This window comes from Lepisosteus platostomus, chromosome 8 (genome assembly GCF_059453375.1).
Source record: "Lepisosteus platostomus isolate fLepPlt1 chromosome 8, fLepPlt1.hap1, whole genome shotgun sequence".
Lineage (NCBI taxonomy): Eukaryota > Metazoa > Chordata > Actinopteri > Semionotiformes > Lepisosteidae > Lepisosteus > Lepisosteus platostomus.
The window spans coordinates 52,408,393-52,428,279 of record NC_142618.1 but is presented as its reverse complement, the minus strand read 5'-3'; the positions used below and the strand labels follow the sequence as shown (position 1 = coordinate 52,428,279).

At 38.4% G+C, this 19,887-nt stretch overlaps 2 protein-coding genes across 9 annotated transcripts in view; one reads left to right on the top strand and one right to left on the bottom strand.

The window, feature by feature from the left end:
• LOC148657509 (5'-AMP-activated protein kinase subunit gamma-2-like) overlaps positions 1-11,144 on the bottom strand; it is a 128,861-nt gene extending 117,717 nt beyond the window's left edge. For 2 of the 3 annotated variants that reach the window (XR_015940987.1, XM_088643900.1), the window contains exon 1: positions 10,378-11,144. Coding sequence is in view for 2 of the 3 variants with exons in the window: in XM_088643900.1 (XP_088500026.1) it covers positions 10,378-10,467 (90 nt within the window). In the remaining variant the exon portion in view is untranslated. The remainder of the gene's footprint in view (positions 1-10,377) is intronic. The other variant, XM_088643897.1, reaches the window with a different exon arrangement.
• A 7,709-nt stretch (positions 11,145-18,853) lies between these two features.
• Positions 18,854-19,887, top strand: part of galnt11 (UDP-N-acetyl-alpha-D-galactosamine:polypeptide N-acetylgalactosaminyltransferase 11 (GalNAc-T11)) — a 34,239-nt gene continuing 33,205 nt past the window's right edge. The window contains exon 1 of one of the 6 annotated variants that reach the window (XM_088643896.1): positions 18,854-18,872. The gene's annotated coding sequence lies outside the window, so the exon portion shown is untranslated. Of the gene's footprint in view, positions 19,026-19,887 lie in introns of all 6 variants that reach the window. The other 5 variants (XM_088643889.1, XM_088643892.1, XM_088643890.1 and 2 more) reach the window with 5 other exon arrangements.

The following is a 19,887-nucleotide window of genomic DNA, read 5'->3' as shown; positions in this document are numbered from 1 at the left end:
TATATGAAGGTTCTAGATCTTGGTACAGTTAGTAAATCAGTTCAATTTGCAGATGTTAACAAAATAGGAGGATTAGCCAGCACTGTAGAAACTCAAATGGAAATCCAGAAACACTTAAAAAATTAAGACTGAACCAGAGTAGTACATATACTGTAGGAAGCAGATATAAAACTGCAGATTAAAAGCGAGGAAACACTAAAATTAAAAAAGCTAGGCAGGAAAGATTTAGATACCTCTGTTGACACCTTTGTCATCTTCTACACTATGTGGGAAAGCATGAAACTGGATGACAGAATTGTAGGACGTATACCAGATTTCAAAGAATATCTTGCAGCTTTGGAATCTGTCCAGCGAAGAGTTGCCAGATACATTGCCAGGCTTAAAGGAATGAACTACGCTCCAGTCTAAAATAACTCATTCTAGTTTTCTTTATAGGTTTGATCAGACAACCCTACAGGGGACCTGGCTCAAGCAATAAAAATTCTCAAAGGCCATGACAAGGTCAACCCCATGAACTTCGTCAGGACCAACTCCGACATGAGGGTCAGGGGACAGACTGAAACTATGGGGCAGTGCATTTAAAACTGAGGAAAGGAGGCACTTTTTACACAAAGGGTTATGCATGCCTGAAATAAGCTACCCAACCATGTTGTGGATGTTGACATCGAAGGTGACTGTTGTAGCCGACAGCCATTATGATGTTTTCCCCACAGTCTAGAAGATGGAAAACATTTACAGACAGCTGGATGAAATCTGCCCGACAATTAGCTACTACCAAATAAGTAAATTGGGCTCCATGTCCTCATTTGCGATATTTCTTATTCCTACACACGTAAAAAGCTTAAGAGAGTACTTGCAGTATTAAGCAGCAACTTAGGGAATGCATATTTAGGCTCAAAGAAACACAGACTCGATCTACGTGTAAGTGTGCAACCAACGACTCGAAACATTAAAAGGGAAAAATGACAGAAAAAAACGACAGCTTTTCAAAAAACAACAAGATGAATGTTGCTTATGTCGCTTAATTTCGAAGAGCACTTTCTTCAGATTTATGCACTTTCAATCAATGAAAAGTTCCAGAGTTTCCAGCCTTTCCAAGGGACATAAGAACAGAATGACTGTGGTCTCAAAGATCAAACTATTCATCCCTCCAGATGGGATTAGATTCATCTTGTCATTTCAAGGGAAGCTTTTAAGAGTCATTGAAGGGAAATCCTACTACATGGGTCAAATATTCTGAGAGGAAGTGTTAAAATTATTAACTTTTTAAAGCCACCTCTTAGGAAACAGGGGCCTTTTGGCATGCTTAAAGCAATTAATCCCAACTCGACATCATTTCCACCCTCACAGATGTTTCCTCCTTTTCTAATCTTTCTGCACCTTGTTTACATACAAATCCTGGATATTTGCTGGATCTAATTGCTTTATGGAATAACTTGCTCCCCCTCACCACTAGTCATTCACAATTGAAAACCATGTTTCCATAAAGTATTTTACCAAGAACACCTACCCTGATCTTAAACCCCTTTTAGAAACAAACCCAAGAGAAGGGGAAACACCATATGTACTGTAATAGGGGAGCTGATGGCAGTTAGGATGGGATTTGTGAATATTTCCATTTTGCACATGTTTTCCTTTTCCTATGGAAGGGAAGAAACTTTCCAGTGGCTATTGGAAACATTTTAAAGCTTCTCTAAGGACACTGCCCTGTGAGCAGGGCTGCAGTGTGACAGACATGGATTAAGATTATGACAAAGAAGAGGTTTTATCCTGTTCATCTTCTGATCACATGCAATGGTGTCACAGGGTTGGTTACAGTAAAACTTCACTGGTAACTGAAAATAAAAACTGGGAATGTCACGGAAACCTGCAATTAGCTTTCTGATGTCATGACATTGAATACACACAAAAACAAACAAACAAAAATATCAGTCTGTCAAATGCATGAACAGGTTTAGCAAACATTTCAGATTGTCAGCCAACACCTTTCCAGGTATTAAATAGTTGTACTGAAAACAATGTGTAGAACAGCAGTAGTTTTTCTTGGCACCTGGTATACAGGACATTACAGGACTCCGAAAATCAACTAAAGGTTCACTAATGAACTGATCTTTCATTGTTTAGGTGTCCCAGGTGGAGCAGATACTTTGGATAATTAAACATTAGCCAGAGCAAAGACTTGCCATCACCTGGAGTCCAGGTGCCAAAGCTGTCCAACACTGGCGAAGACAGACAATGAAGTACAGGACAGGAGATACCGTCTTGGACATCAACAGGTTTTTCTCAGGTTCTTCCTCAATTTTAAAAATATTTTTTTACAGTTCAGACATTTTAAAGTGCATCCACATAGCTGGGACTACAGACATGTTTTCCCATGGTATGTTTACCTAGATTCTACAATTCAAAACAATTTTGGCAAGCAAATGCTATAAACTAGCCATACAATACAATGGACAGATACTCTAATAAATTGCTGAGAACATTCTTCCAGGCATTGAATAGGTGAAGGAGATGAGCTTGTATAGTTTTGTTCATATATTGATGTGTGTCTGTATTCAGTGTCAGAAAGGCTCTTTAGTTTAATTCTTTTTACAGAGCTATAATGAAATGCACAGCCTTGATTTAGACAAACACTGTTCTGACATAAAAACTCAACATGAAAAGAAGCAGATACAAAACATGTTCATATCTGGTACGTTGTCCACGTGCATCTAGCAGGGCTTCATGCAGAAAGTAAGGTAAAATAACAGAAAGACTGGACAGTTCTCTCATTAATTGAGTTTATTATTATAATATTTATTATATGTGTATGTGAGTGTGTGTTGCTCTTGTTGGTCATTGAGAATTTCTGGGGCTCCTATGAGAAGGTGACTTGTAGGTTGTACTTGGATGCTTTGGTTTGATCAGGGGTGGTACTTGGTCCAAAAAGTTTGAGAACCACTGAGCTAGAGCATGTAGTACGTTTTGCATATATCTAAAATCTCACGTTCAATTTAATTTTGTATCCTTTATTTGAGGTCTATTGAAAGTATAGCTTCATGAGCTGATTCCAGAAACACCACATGGGCCTCAGCAAAAGTTACCAATCCAGACCTTATCCAGGTCTAGAGCAGGGGTCTTCAGACTTCACTGGCTGAAAAAGCTCATTTTCAAACACCCCCTCTCTGATGGATCACCCAGATTGAGTCTACTCAGCATTACAATGACAACAGGGTTGACATTACAGGTCACCACTGAGACCATCACAAACACTCATCGGTTGGAGCAGTAAATGACTGGAATCTGTGGAATGCTGGATGCTAGTTAATGTTGAAAGCACTGTCAGCTGGAGAAGTCTTGTATAATTTGTAGTCTGATCTTGTCCGATCTTGGAATTAGTACTGGGATGGGAGACCTCCAAGGCAGCAAAGACTTGCTGGAGACCCAGCAGATAGCAAAAACTTTCTGGACTAGAAGGTAACGTCCTTCAGGTGGGACATGAAAGTGAGGTCCGAATACCTGCTGCGGAAAGAGTTGAGGGTGTTACCTCAGGTGTGCCGAGTAAGGATAATAATAATAATATAATAATTGCTTATACTTATATAGCGCTTTTCTGGACACTCCACTCAAAGCGCTTTACAGGTAATGGGGACTCCCCTCCACCACCACCAATGTGCAGCCCCACCTGGATGATGCGACGGCAGCCATAGTGCGCCAGAACACTCAGCACACATCAGTTATCAGTGGGGAAGAGAGCAGAGTGATGTAGCCAATTCATAGAGGGGGATTATTAGGAGGCCATGATTGGTAAGGGCCAATGGGAAATTTGGCCAGGACGCCGAAGTTACACCCCTACTCTTTTCGAGAAACGCCCTGGGATTTTTAATGACCACAGAGAGTCAGGACCTCGGTTTTACGTCTCATCCGAAGGACGGCGCCTGTTTACAGTATAGTGTCCCCGTTACTATACTGGGGCATTAGGACCCACATGGACCGCAGGGTGAACGCCCCCTGCTGGCCTCACTAACACCTCTTCCAGCAGCAACCTTAGTTTTTCCCAAGGGGTCTCCCATCCAGGTACTGACCAGGCTCACACCTGCTGAGCTTCAGTGGGCTGCCAGTTGTGAGTTGCAGGGTGATATGGCTGCTGACAATAATGTCACCGAAACTGGAATTTCCATCTCCTCCATTCCCAATGGTTTTAGTGCATCTGAATTTAGAGGAGGGGTATGTGTGAAAATCATGTACGTAAAATGGTTTCCTGCTAATCTGAGATGAAGAAACAAATCTAGTAAAATGAGGTGCCCATTGAGTCCAATGGAAAAAAAAAAAACTCATGAAGGGAGCCGACTTGTTTATGTATCACAAATGCTCAGGATCTGATTGGCAGTTATTGTTCTTGTACTTCCCTGTGTATTTTCACAGTGTTTCCATTTCAGGTGTTTTTTTCCTTCTTAAACTGGAAAAACCAAATTCTTTTCTTTGTTGTTTTTTCCCCCCAAATGGGATTACCCGTGCATCTTGGATGTAGCAGTAATACAGTAGACCAGATCACTACCTGACCTTCACAGAGGCCCCAAGATCTTGCCTGTATTGTAGCCCACACTCGCACTGGGGTTTGACACACTGCGCTCTTCACAGTGCTTTACAGCTGAGCTGGTCCTGAATGGAGGAGCAGCACATCTGTCGCGCAAGGTCACAGGCCTCTAGAAAATCTCAGAGGCTGCAGTTGCATGGTAAGATAATGAAACCCTTCGGCAGCCAGGAGCAACAGGTACAGCCCAGGCTCGACCCAGCAACAGCTGGACCACAGAGCTCATGCCATGCTCTTATCAAGCACCATTGCAGGTTACATTACACCAGGTCACAATTACACCAGAGAGCTACTAATATAAGCTTTTTTGACACGTCGTATAATCAGAATGCAAACAATTCCTGCTCCTATAGCTCCGAGACCAGGACCTCCCAAAGGTGGAAATGAAAACTGAACTCTAGCAGTTCCTCAAGTGAAGCCAGTAAGTGGCAACACATGGGGCCTAAGCAAAACTGAAGAAAAGGAATAACAGCGACAAGTTTACAAATCCATTGTACTAAAATGATTTTACCTTCAATAATATAGTCAGTGCCAGCTGTGTAAATAATCGACGATGACAGTGTGTCATAGGCACTTCCAAACTCCACCTGGTGATTATATAAATCCGTACTTGAGGCTTGTCTGTGATGTGCAAAGTTTGGTATTTTGGAGAATTACATGTTTTGTAAGAAGGGATGGATATGCAGCACTGTATTTTGAAAAATACACTGGTTGTGCGTTTTATCATAAACCCCCTGTATCAACACAAGGAGCCATGCCAGGCAGGTCAAAATACCACTCCTATATCAAGCAGGTACTTGTTCCGTTCCAATCCCACGTAAAAAGTATACCGAGCAAACAAAATGCCTTTTTCAAACTGAATGGAAGAAAATATCATTTTAAGACAAAAACAAACATTTACATCTTGCACAACAGTTTAGATTAAACAAGACAGGAAAAAAAGATTACCTTAATGGTACAGTACTTGTGCAGGATTTTACTGGCTACCGCAACGCATAGTACTGTCACATAGGCACCTACTTGACAAAGTTACTGGGAATGCTTGTCTTGCAATACATTCACTTTTCATAAAGCATTTACCCTTTCCCACTCATACATTTGATTAAAAAATAAAGCTTCATTAATAATAAGAACATATTAAGAAGAAAAAGTTATTTTGTGTTGCACCCCTGCTAATGAAGTTATTGACAGTATCTTCAATGTCCAGTCCAACAGAATCCACATGAATATGGCATGACACACTGAAACGCATTGTGTTTTTCTCAACAGCACTTATCGTTACACAGAGGTGTTGCATGTCAACAAACATTTTCTTGCCAGAAACGTGTCGATGAGAGTCAGATCGTTCAAGCTTTGGAACCCTTCCCTTCCTTTTCACCACATGATGAAATCAATCCAAACCATTGCTGGGTCTGCCTTTGTAAAAAAAAAATCATTAGGCCGCTACCTTTTGCATCTGCACGAAGTTCTTTTCTCATCAGTAAAAGGGAGCAACGTGAACAACTGAAATGAAAATTCAGTCTCGAAATGAAACGAATGTTCACTTTTGCCAAAACGCTCAGTCTTTTTTTTAAGTTTTGTTCCGGTGCTAGCTTTTTAACCACCGTTAAGCTCACTGGAAGATAGTAACTATCTGAAGTAAAATTAATGGCAGAAACTGGTCTTTGTGTTTCATTGGGGGGGGGGGGGTTGGGCCGGTTTCCAGATTTCTAAATGTATCCTTTGTTAGGAGAGGCCATGCTAAGCTGACACTTTTTATGAGATTTTGGTTCCCTCACAATGTGTTGAACTACTGTATAAACCAAACTGAATCATGATAATTGTAAACCAAACTGATGACTATGAAATACACTTAGCACTGTGTAACTGCAGTCCTAATCCGAACACATAAAGTAAAGTGCATTCACCCCAGCAACAATATCATCAAAAATATTATGGATACTTGAGCATACATTGCATCCACAAAGATGGTACTTATATTGTTATATACATTGGTGTACAAAAATGAGTCTATAATATATGAAACAAGGGAAAAATGGCTAAACATCACCAATTTCAGCTTAGTTTGTAAGAAATGTGTCTTCTCTGCAGAACACACAAATGCCACACTGACCTTCTCCACAATTTTGTGTTCTGATCACTTTTTGCTTTCTTTTGCTCCGCTCTACTGGGATTTGAAAACTGGCTGTGCCAGAACATTGTGTGGGTACAAATTTGAGGAAATACTCCCACAGACACAGCAAATGCTGACAACGTAACAGACATTGTGGGAACATCTTCTCTGTGCATTTTTTTTTTTTCATCTGAAGTACCACAAATCTTTGATTTGGGTTTCCATCCACCCCATATGGAGTTTTGCTTCTGGCCGAGTAAAATCAATAAACAAAAAGAGAATAGGAGTTAACAGAAAGTCCCCGCAGAGAAAAGAAGGTCCTCCCTTTTCATCCAGCTCCACAATGTGCAGCTCAATATAAAATTTTAACGACTGTATATCTATACAGTACACATCTGACAAACATGTGATGTGTGTGCAAATCCACAAAGGTTATTGAGAAGGTTCCTACACAGATCAAGTGTACACAGCCATCTCTTATAAAGTCTTCAAAACACTCCCTGCGGTCTCACGAGATAGAAACCATGCAGATTCCAAAGCGTTCCAAGGTCACATGGCGATGAACGCTGGGGGCTACAGAAATAGTGCATTTATAGCTAGGGCTAAGCATGGATGAGCTTCTATCACCTTTTAGGCCTTCTTTAACTCTTCGGGTATTTGGATGCTTTGCACAGCTGAAGGAAAGTTAGCGCAGTAAGCACCGAGAAATAATGCAGACTGGAATGATACACAGCGGTCACACTATAGAAAACCGTAACTTCATACGGTATATCGGCAAAAACCGCAAAACAAAACCCGTAATGGAACCAACCACAGAACTTGTACAGAGAGAAATTGTCAAAATGCTGAGCAGAACACTGCTACTATCCAACCAAACAAAATTTGGAATAAACCCAACAATCTTTCACTGGACAAACACTGACTTTTGCTCATTGCAAGAGTAATAAAAAGGACATGATTTAGACCAGGAGGTAGGCAACTCCAGTCCTTGAGCTTTTCCAGGAAGTTTGCAATTAGTTACTGATTAAGACTTTAAAAAGGTAGGTGATTTGACTTTTCTAGATAATTAGTCAATTGAGTAATTAAGATAAGAGAACCTTTGTTTCTCAGTACCTAGATTTGTCCAATCCTGATTTAGACTGCTATACTACAACATTCCTTATTTTGCAGAGCAGAATGTGAAACAGAATTTCTGATTTGCTGCTGGGGCTGCTTCTTCTCTCAGAAGTTTAATCCTAAAGGAACGGTTCTGTGAAATCAGTCAGGAGGCCTGAATACTTACTGTATGGTGGCGCTGAGTCTAACAAATTTGTTTATGCAAGAGAATGATCAAATTAAAGTTAAGCACCATCTTTATATGTATATATTTTCCCTGTGTATTCTGCCAAAATTCTAGATAACAAATACAGCAACTTTTAATGAAAAGATCATGGGGCTTTTTAACACAACATGTTTAATAGATTTTAAATTTCTGAACGAGATTGATCTCTTGTTTCCAATGCAGAAATGTGTCTAGCTGTGTGATGCACTTTCATGCCTCAATTAACAAAAGCAAAGACTAAATCCCTACTTCTATCCAAACAATCAAGCTGCTAAAATATCTTTTTAGTGTTAGTTAACATAATATAAACGTAGGAATGCACATTGTAAGGACAGACATTGCTGGCGGACAGCAGTAAGAACCGTTATCTACAGTGATACAGCAAAGTCTCCGTGAAAGTCTCGGTGGCAAGCAATTTTTTCTTATTTTGATGATGTGTGGTCATTATCTCCCAATAATAACTTGTAATATTCAGACCTAATAAATAAATAAAACTGTCAAATAAATGTTTTCTTGATATCCATTCATTCGTCTTCGAACCTCTTCATCCAATTCAGGGTTGAGGGAGAGCCCGAGACTATCCTGGCCAGGGACAGGCACAAGGCAGGATACACTCTGGACAGGACACCACTCCATCGCAAGGCACATACAGATAGAGATACGCGCACACTAGCACCAGGGCCAAATATCAGAAAAGCCGATTAACATACCATTATGTCTTTAGACTGTGGGAGGAAACCGGAGCACCGGGAAGGAATCCTATCCAAATAAACTCCAGGCAGATACAGTAGCATCCCAAGAATTGAACGCAGAGCTGCAAGGCTGCAATGCCAACCACAGGCCCTGTCATTCCTTTTTTTTGACATCTATAAACCAAATTCTTTAATTCCAACTGTATAGTAAATAAGATCAACTGATATCCCACTGTGACCTGGACCAAACCAAAACATCAATCCAACCTGCCACTCACCAATGGAAAAAACTAATAAACTTCATATTCATTATACTGTATGTGTTGGTCTGTACTGAACACTCAACAAAGCACAGACTTAGGAGGAATGGACTTATTTGGGGAGGGACAATTCACTCTAAGTTAACTTGATTGAAGAACAAAAAAGGCACATGATGTTTTGTATAAAGAAAAAAAGGGGGGAAGTGTCTGTGAATAATTGGTCTGATAAAATCAAAAATAACGCCACCAATTAATAATTTTTGCTATATTATATTAATAAGTCATTGGTATTTCATATATGATTACTGTACCTTGTTCTATTTTGCCTAGGAAAAGACATTTGGATGCTAGTCAGGTGGAGAATGCGTTTTAAGTGCACTTCACTGCAAACGGCTATGCTGGCCTTGAGCGGTCCGAATTTGTGTTGTCAGCATCAATGACAAGCCCAAATTCTCTTACAAAAAGGCTTCTCGGGGGGGTTGTACAAGTTTTGTGTTTTCCTTAGATACATTTGCACTTACCAAGGCTCTTTTGAAAACTGACCGAACATACACATACGCAATTCTTCAACGCCATCCTCCAAATACACGAATCGTAAAACACTGACTCGCCAATCCGTGCTCGCACTTGAATACAGTTTTAATTAAACTGTTCAGCAAAGCCAAGAAGCCCATCAATATTACCTCGGACAACATTTCTAACACAAAAGTGGATACTGTGTGCGAGTGTGAAGATTTATAACGAAACAGGACATTTTAAAACCCATCACCGTCGTCACCGCTTGTCCATCACAAAATCGTCAAAGCTGGGCAAATATTTTTCACTCCTTTTCTCCAGAATACAGGCACTCGCAAACAACATTTACTTAGCGAGATTTGTTTGCCGAATAACCAGAAACCAAAATGAATAGTAGTAAGAAACGAATATTTACATCCACATAGTTTAAATCAACAGTATTGCATGATATTCTGAGTGGAAAACAAACCAAGTCAACTGAGCGGAGTTATTTACCAATAGACTGGCGGCATTTGCAGGCGTTCAATGTTTTCAAAATACAAAATGCCACAGAAAATGCCGTAATTAGCAGCAAATTATGATCAATAAGATGCATGTTTTTTATTTTATTATGGGTATCTTATATGCGCCATTAGATTAAGCTGAAAGGTATTACGCTAGCGAAAAGGAAGGAATCCTGTCAAAATCAACTAAATGCGGTGAAAATCTCTTCACAAACAATATATTGCAACATCCTTCCAGCCACAGCCCCGCCCACATTTCTTTGCTCAACTTAACTTTAAAACGTAACAGCAACAAAACATTAGATGAGAGCTACGATGATCAAATATGATAATAATAATAATAGGTTCACATTATTACAATTGATATCTGGACACACAATTTAAGCATCGTAAACTTACCGGCATGTTAAGCCGAAGTGTTCTCTTTTTCTGCTTTGAATTCTTCTTTACATCTTTCTTCTTCTTAGTGTCCATCGCTGTGCTCCCCATCGTTTTTTTTTTTACTGTTTTAAGTTGGGTTTTTTTCTCCCCTCCCGGCAAGCACTAAGGAGTCACACAGTGTAAAACTCAGTCCTGGTAGAAACAAGTATGTTGACTGTTATCAAGATGTGAGGAGTTGAAACGCAACAATTGCAATCGGCACATTCATCCACTCTGGTCCAAAAGGGTTTATTTTGTTAGTCGCTGTTGAATTCCGCTTCGGCAAAACTAATACGCAAAAGCTCTTCGCAAATGCGCTGTCATTGTTGTTGCATTGATTACCAACGTGGCGCACACAGCACTACGCACCACTCCTGCAATCACAAGATCAGAGAGCCTGTCCGTACCCCGAATCCCTTGCAATATACCTGGTGTACATTGCATGTGGGGAAAAAAAAGGGGAGGTGTGTGTGTGTGTGCGCTTCAGCTATGCATAGCACGCTGCTGCTCTCAGAGAGCAAGCCCAGCGCTTCCACATGGGGCTTAAAACGAAAACAAGCTGCTGTAGTACAACTGAATTCCGTTCAGCGTATATTTTAGCGAACCACACTTTCACACTCGACAACTTTCAGAAAGCTGGCTGGTTTAACCCAGCCCACGGAAGGGAATGCGATTCCATAGCTACAGGTTTGAGGCAAGAATCGCGCAACGTGACCGAATCTGGAGCTGGAGAACGTGCCAACGGGGCAAGCGTGGATCGGGCTATATATACATACAGTGCTCAACTCAAATCACATGTCTGTGTTTATGTTCCGAAATGCCTCTATACAGCACTTCCTCTTCCCAGTGCAAGGCAGCAAAACCAGAGAAAGTAAAAAAAAAAATTGTAACTCGCTCTGCCTTCTTGCCTAAGGCGGGTTATGTCGACACCTCAAATTATTCCTTAATGTTATGCAATTTATTCGCTGACGGTGCGGAAAGCAAGTTTAACCACACAGATATAGGTTCGAAGGTAGGCGTAGGTTTTGTCTTTAAAGGAGTTGTTCTGGGTCGCTTTGCATCTTTAAACAAAAGGCAAGCTTCTGAAATAATGGGTAGCCTGAGAAAAAGCTGTTGTGTACGAGCAAATCATCGATTTTATAAAGGGGGCGTGTGCCAATTGAAAAGATACTTGTTAATAAAAGTACCCCTGCCTATAATTAATTATATAACAGTATTTCATGAAGGTGCTGAAACAAATCAATCTATTCACACAATAGTCTCTGTTTCAATGGTAACAGTCCTGTCCACACAGTACGGTGTTATGGAATCATCTTCAGGCCCGTGTTTTAATACACCCAGCTATATCAGGAAAAAACCCGGTATGTCTTTGCTGGAGCAGACAGAATATGATTTGATGTTGGTTAAGATGGAGACACGAGATTAAGGTGGCGGAATCGTGGAGGGACAGGTAATGATGACAACGTTTTATTCTGCAAGTTTACTTGATTTTCGCCACCTTGTGGGCAGATCATTGAACTGCACCACTCGCTGAGGAAAACAAAACATACTGTATATAGTACCAAACATTAAATACCTGTAGGTATGGAACTGTAGCTACCTTTCTAGCTATATAGCAGTCAAAGAAAAGTTTACAAATGTAGGAATGGTACATCTTTACTTACAGCAATAAAGTGAGTATAGCATACGGCTTTGTGCCTACACTGGCAATTGTATCACAAACATCTTATAAAAACGAAAATTCAAAAACTATTCAGTTTCTTAGATTTAGTAATATTCTCAATAGAAAATATTGTCTTTCTAGTCGTTCATACAAAAGCTTTTCTCCTTGTCAGCAATCAGAGCAGAACATGCCCTAAGCACTCTGTCGCACAACCTAAGCAGTTTATGACTATATTTCTAATTTCATTATGAATCACCTTCCAGAGCCTTCGTAGATTTTTTTCACTTGCCTTTTCAAACTGATTCCATAATATTTCTTGACTGTGAAAGTCGAGGAAAGGGAGAGGCCAGGGCATCAGCTTCAAAACCTGACATTCTTTGATGTGAGTGGAATTTAGTTTGAGCATAGTTTTGTTTCCAGGGTCATTATCATGTTGACTACTGGTTTGTCAATGAATAATGGACTGATCCTGTTCCTTTGTAAATGCATCTTCTATATTTACTCTACCTCTTATTCATGCATCTGTATCTCCAGATAGTCACATTACTACCTCCATGGTTAACAAAATGCAAAATTGTGTTAGCCAGGGCCTATCCCAGCAAGGCAGGGTACACTATGCTGAAAAGAGAAGAAAAGAGACAACGTTTCGGCTGTGGAGCCTTCTTTGGGTCTCAGCATGGGATAAACTCTTACTTGTTCCTCTGCAGCCTGCGCATGCTGACGCAGCTCCCTACTTGAACTACTTCCCGGTACACTATGGGTGGGGGACCAGCCAATCACAAGGCACACAGAGCCACTGACATGCACACACTCACACCCAGGGCCAGTTTTCCCAGAAGTCAATTAACCTCCCCGTGTGTTTTTGGAGTATGGGAAGAAACTGGAGCACTCTGAGGAAATCCATTCGAACAAAGAGAGAACATACAAACTCCATTTCACCCGAAGAACTTCATTAGAACACCCAGCCGTCTTTGAATGAGCACAAATGTCCATTTTTTCCAGATGCAAGCATCAGTTAAGTAAATGAATTGATAATAAATTGCTTAAAAGACATCGACATCAGCGGTTCTCAACTCCAGTCCAGAGGAATGCTTGTGAATTCTGTCTTGCTTTGCGGGTGAGCTCTTGGTCACTTAGAATAAATAACCTTCACTTCTTTTAGACATTTTAAAACAGTTTTCATCTCTTCAAATGTTGGAGTTTGGTTAGGAATGGGCATCAGTGTTGTACATCAGAGTTTGGGATTTCATAAATGCCCTCATAAAGGTGTGTGTCTTCACAGTAGCTCCACTGAGCCTCTGCAGAGCCAGTGCTTGGTTTCTGATGTAGTGTTATTCTTTTTTGATACATTTGGCTCGGAATCCTATGAATTTATCACCTCTTAATAATTGCTTAATGAATAGACAGGAATAAGGGAGTGACCACTTAACAGAAAGGTTGTGGACAGAATTAAAGGGGTCTCCTTATTGTTTCTTACCGACTATATCCATGTGACTACTGTAGGTATTTGTGAAACCAAAGACTGAATTCATAAACGTGATACAAAGGTCTAATCGGATAGTATTCTATGCATGAGCTCAGAGCAAAATCTAGAAGACAGAGGTGTCCTCTGGGATCAGGGTTGAAAACTGGTGACCAAAATCTAAATCTTTAGCTGTGAGGATGCGTTTCCCCTTCATAACAGAGGAATTCAGATTGCTGTGGGAGCAGAGGGCAGACAAGTGGAGTCTCTTGGCAGAAACACTGTGCCCAGATTCCAGCAAACCAGCCAGTAGAATATGATTCACTTTACCAAAACAAAAAAACACAAAATGCTGTGTTAAATGGCAAAGATGAGTTTTTCCTCTCCGTTCCAAAGCTGTGTTGTACTGGATAATGCTGATAACATTGTTTTGCGGAGTCTGCAAAATTGTTATTCTTGATTCAATTTTGTAGTAATACAGTTGAGAAAATGTTTATAAACCCTTAGGTTCCACTAGTTACTAAATATAAGGGTTCACAAACTTTTTTCATCAATGACCTTGATTGTTTAAACCATTTGTTCAATAAAGATATGACAATGTGTGTGTGTTGTTTGTTAAATAAGACTGACTTCATTTATTATTATGACTTACTGTAGATGAAGATCAGATCACATTTTAGGAGCCATTCATGCAGAAATCCAGATAATTCCAAAGGGTTCACAAACGTTTTCTCACAACTGTATGTAATGTGAAATAACTCTGTATATTTGCATTTATTTTTCTTTCCATGTCCAAATTTTCCAATTCACATCGATATTAATAGAGAGCAGAATTGTCATTATAAGGCATGGATTACAAAGTGAAAATTGTGACAACTGAAAATTTGTGTGCTGTCAGATTTTTTGGACTTTTATTGACAACTCCTTCGTCAAAGACATCAATACAAAACGAATTCAAGAGACTCATTAATCCACTTCTTGAAGATCCAGGAGATCAGATTTCTCAAACATAGCCTTGTTGTTTCATTTGTACTTCTCCAACGTTTTATCTACATATCTGATATTTCTCCTTGATCAACTTTTATAAATATAGATATTCCCCATGTAAAAACATCCATCCAGTTTTAAATACATTTTCCCTTGTTTTCACTTTTATCATCTGTTTTGAGTTTCCCTGATCATTGGATCAATTCCCGAGCAGCTATGCATTTCTGCAACACGGTAACTAAATCTGTACACCAAATTCTAAATAAGGTCTTAAAAAATGCATTGTATGATTTTATGAAAATATGTTTTGCCTTAAATTGTACACTTTTTGACTATCTAGTTTGCTTCCTTTGTGAAGTTGGTTTTACATTTTGTTTATATGTTACAAAATGACACCAAAATGAATACCAAAAACATTTTCATGGATAGTGGTTCCCAAATATTATTCAGGCTCAGTGTTTTTAACTTTAAGTTCTGTTTTACATAATAATAATAAATAAATTTAAAAGACCAGTGATGCTAATACATATTTCTGTTACACTCCTCTAATTACATTGCTCTATTTGAGCATCCACCCCCCCTCTGTGCTCTATTTTCTTTTCATTAATGTGATCCAAATAGCCAAGTAATTTAGGCAATATCTATTTTATAAACATCTGAATAAATTTCTTTTCAGTATATCACCATTACCTTTATTTAAAAAGTCTTATTTGAGATAATTACCCAAAATACATTGAGATTTGCCTACATTTTTTAATTAAATAGTCTCAAAATCTACTAAAAGGCATTACGTATAGAAAACTACAGTAAAATGTCAAAGAAGAATTTCTGACAAGGCAAGCCAAGCACAGTATTTGCTGCATTGGACACCTCCTCTTACAGTGTACACCAGTACACAAGTCATTTCCTTTGGGACCTGTGCTTCCCAAATTGATGTCCACAAGATTGGCTGATGTGGAATGTAATAGACATGGTTTTGTATATTCTCCACAATTCAGGAATGCAGTAGACAGTTTTATTTATCGTCCTCAATCCTGCGATATACTGTATAGCAAAGGAATGGCAAGTATTGTTGTGTGTTGGAGAGGTCTATTTGTTATACCAAGAAGGATTATAACAGTCATTTGATATTCTGTACCGTTTAGCTAACGCAGAACATCAGAAGATGAATGGTCACAGATGGCTCACTCAGACCAGAAGCTGAGTGGCTCCACTATGTCCAGAGAGTTATGCAGTTAGCAAGGCCCAAGTCAGGATTTGGGGTGATTTAGTGAATTCTCTGTGACTTTTCACCAACAAGAATTCTGTCACTGACGCAGATACAGTAGCATTGGAATGGCCAAGTTCAGAAGCACCAAATACAAATACTGAACCTCTTCGGAAGCAAAGGGAAAAAGACTATCCATTTTATGTTTGTGGGGAGATTTATTTCCCCTGAGCATGAACCAGGTATATTTTATGATCTATCTAGTTAGAAAAGCATTTCTCATAATTTTGCATTGGTTTAAGAGAGCAGATTATACAGGAGGGTCATTTATTGTATAGAAACAAGCATGACCTGACTGAACAGCTGCGTCTCTGTTGATTTGTAGTGAGGCTATACTGTCTCTGTCTGAGGAAGTACTGTAAGTAAGGGTAGTTTTGAACTGTAGAAGGCCTAGACTCAGAGTTTTTGAAAGTAAGTAGTAACAAATTTAAATCAAATTAAAATTGAAGCCAATGTGTTATTAAATAATGTACATACAGTACTTTTTAGTATATTTTTTATGTTTGTGCAAACCTCCTCAATGCTTTGTCCTCACACTGTGCCTTAGGAAATGTAGAAATCACATGATCTGCCTGATTAAAGAGGCCATGTACTGTAGTAGTATTTTAGATTGGCATAAAATAATTGTACTCTTACAATAATACAACAACCAAGGACAACCCCGACTACCACCACACCAAAGTATAATGGACACTAAATTTCTGTTAATTTCTGTTATGGACATTAATTCTTATATTTTAAAATAAATATTAATGGAATTGTATTGCATATTACAATTTGCCATAATTGCAAATTATTCAGTTTTCTAGTGTGAAAAGAGGTTCCACACAGTGGTGTTGTAGTAAATGTAATAGTATCTGCCTTTACCGGGATGTTGAGATAAGTTTTTCTCACAGAGAAAGCCATATACATGTGACAGAAAATTAGATAAAAGCTTGAAAAGTCAATAATTCCTTAGGAATTTCCCCCCCGAATATATGGATTCTTGTACCATACAGTATCTAGTATCTCATAAATTGCCTTTGAGCAGCCTCAGATTTTTTTTTTAATTCCAGCTCAGATGTCAGAAAAGTAAACCCACTGTCTGTTTATTTATTAATGGTTTTATCTTCTGCGTGGTCATTTTTAGGTCAAAATGACTTCAGTTTTAGAAACCTCTGTCCCTGTTAATCAGTCTATTTGCTTAAGACATGCATGTGACTGATGTTTCTGTGTTTACCCCTAAAAGTGTTTTTTCACAAATACTGTACAGTATAAGCATATATTTAATTAGCCATCGCCTAAGAATAATTCTGTCCTGCTCGCTACTGTAGAACAGCCACTGCTAAACCTACAGTAACAATAATTTTAGTAGTCCCATCAGTCCTGAGAAAGGTATCTTTTTAGATAAGAAATCATGTTAATATCATATTAAAGCAATACACTTTCAAACTTCCAAAAGTCTTTTGTTTAACACAGCAATTTACAGACAGTATTAGATCATTTTCACTCGAAACAAGAGCAAATTCAGGACTAATTCAACATCTTCTTGAGAATGTACATATGTTATCTCTTTTACCAGATTATTAATAGCCACAGTTCATTAATCAGCTTAACTTAAGTGGGAGCTATTAAAGGTCAAAGTGGTCAAGTGTTTTGGTTCTGTAGTTTGAGCCTTGTACTGATCATGTAAAGAAAAAGAACTCTTGCATCAGGAGAGAACTAATTTTGCGTCTTATATAAATATCATGTAATTCCTAAAATATAACCAATTGTTGATTATATGCATTATAATTATCGATTGTTGATTTATCATTTTAACATAAGAAAATGTACATTTCATCAGATACAAAGACCAAAATAATGCTTACACTATACATTAATAATATGTAAAATTGCTGTTTAAAGGAATCACGATCAGAAATTATATTCTACTCTAGTTCAGGTGGGGAGCTGCTTCAGCATGCATAGGCTGCAAAGGAACAAGTAAAGGCCTATTCCATGCTGAAAAGAGAAGAAGGCCGAAATGTTCTGTTTTCTTTCTTCTCTTTTCAGCATGGAACAAACCTATTACTTGTTCCTTTGCATATTATACTCTATACACATACAAGTGGTAACCAAAATATGCATGTTTATGAAAACATGCATTGTGGAGCAGTAGTTTTACTCTGCTATGCATACTTCTAACATGTTACATGTACAGTATCTACCTATTTTTTTCTATATTTTTATTAATTTCTTTCTACTGCTTTGAAATGGTTTATTTGTATTTACTTTGTGCATTACTGTTTATTTTTACATGATGTACTAAAAATAATATGACATGTAAAACACTACTGTCTGTGGCATATCCTGTCCAAGTCATTCCCTTGAAGCAACTGAAAACTAGAAAGCAAGGTTTTGCAGATAGTTTCTGAAGGAAAACTAAATGGTTTCAGTCACTTAGTTTCTTAGTATCACACATTTTTTAATTTAATACTGTATTAAATTATGTGCAAGCATATAATTCAAATGATAACTAACTGGATATTGTTCAATTGTTAATTACCACAAGAAATAAAGTGGCTCAGTATTATTTCCTATCTGAAGTTTCACTTAGAAAAGTATGAGACAAGAAAGCTCAAAACCCACCAGACTCATACCTGTAGTGATATAAATTCTTGTTTTGCGAGAGAAGTAATTATAATTTAGATAATAAACATATAAGAACAATATAAGCAACCTAAGCTGTATCTACTAATAGTATAAAAGGGTGTGTATACGAATATTTATCGACGTTATTTTTTACTATTTTTTACAACTGTAGATTTTAATTTAGATTGAAAGATTTCTCAGCTCACCAAGTTTGATTTTTCGTAAGTGCTGTAACACTGCAGTGATAAGGCTTGGTGTCGCTATGTCACAAAATAACTTTCTTCACTTTTTTTTTCCAGGAGTGAGGGTGCGATTGGCCAGGCGATTTAGCTCTGGGACCTTCTGCTCTATGATTAGAGGGATGCGTCTGATACTGGCATTTGATTGGACGATGGTTTCCAAGTCCAACTGTTAGTATACCCGGGGTTGAGAGATGTAAGCACAGTGAGTGATTTGGATTTGCTGTAGGATTCGGTCACGAGGTTTGTGTGCTGTGCTCTGTCTGAACCCGTACAGTAAGGGATTGCTTAGCCAGCCAAACAGAGGTGTCAGATGTATTTTATGTCAGTTCGGTAAACAGATCTAAGTCGTGTAGTCTGGAAATGCTCATCAACGAGTAAGTGACATGAAAGTGCGTAAGTTACGAGCTTAGTTGCAAAGTTGTTTTGCTATTGCTCGGTTCCCTTCGCTTGCATACAGTATATATTAGCTTGCATTTCATAAAATGCCTGTTTCTTCTGTCTTGAAACAAGATAGGTATTTGTTGAACGGCAATTGCAATTTAAGAAGCTTGTATTATGTATGTATTTTTTTTATCCTATTCCTATTTTCTTTCATTAGGTGAGTGTTATCGGTACATGTTATTTCATTCATGGATGTATACTGTACTTGTTTTCAGATCATTTTACATCCAGGCAACCCAAAATTAGTCTGTAAATTCTGCGCAAGTAAAATTCGGGATCTTATTTCACACTTTGATCGATGCAGATACTGTATTTCTCAAACTCACGTTTCTTCAGCGACGAAGAGAGCGTAATGGGTTTGAAGACCAAAACTTTGGACTGCATTATTTATATCCTTGGAATGGAGATATTGAAATGTTAAGTTTGATGGGTAGATGTTTTTCTAGGTTAAACTCTGATTCTACGTTAAGCTGATCTTTCGTAATCAGGCAACTGACCTAAATTTGTCAGACTCGTATGAAATGCCAGATCTATACAGATGCACTAACGTTTAGCCAAAGTATTTGTGCAGCACCTGCTCAAAGAACAGTCGTTACACAGGGTAGAAATGTCTATTTCAAGTTTATTGATTTCTAAAATTTAAACATATGTTATTCCAAAATATGCATACAGACCGAAAAAATAATACGGCTATGAAAAATCGTACTGTGTACTGTATATTTGGGATTTCAACAACCTGTAAGAGAGAGCGAAGGTGAATTTTGATCACATTGTATCTTTATTCTTGTGAAGTTAATTCCAAGCTCTCTTGCGT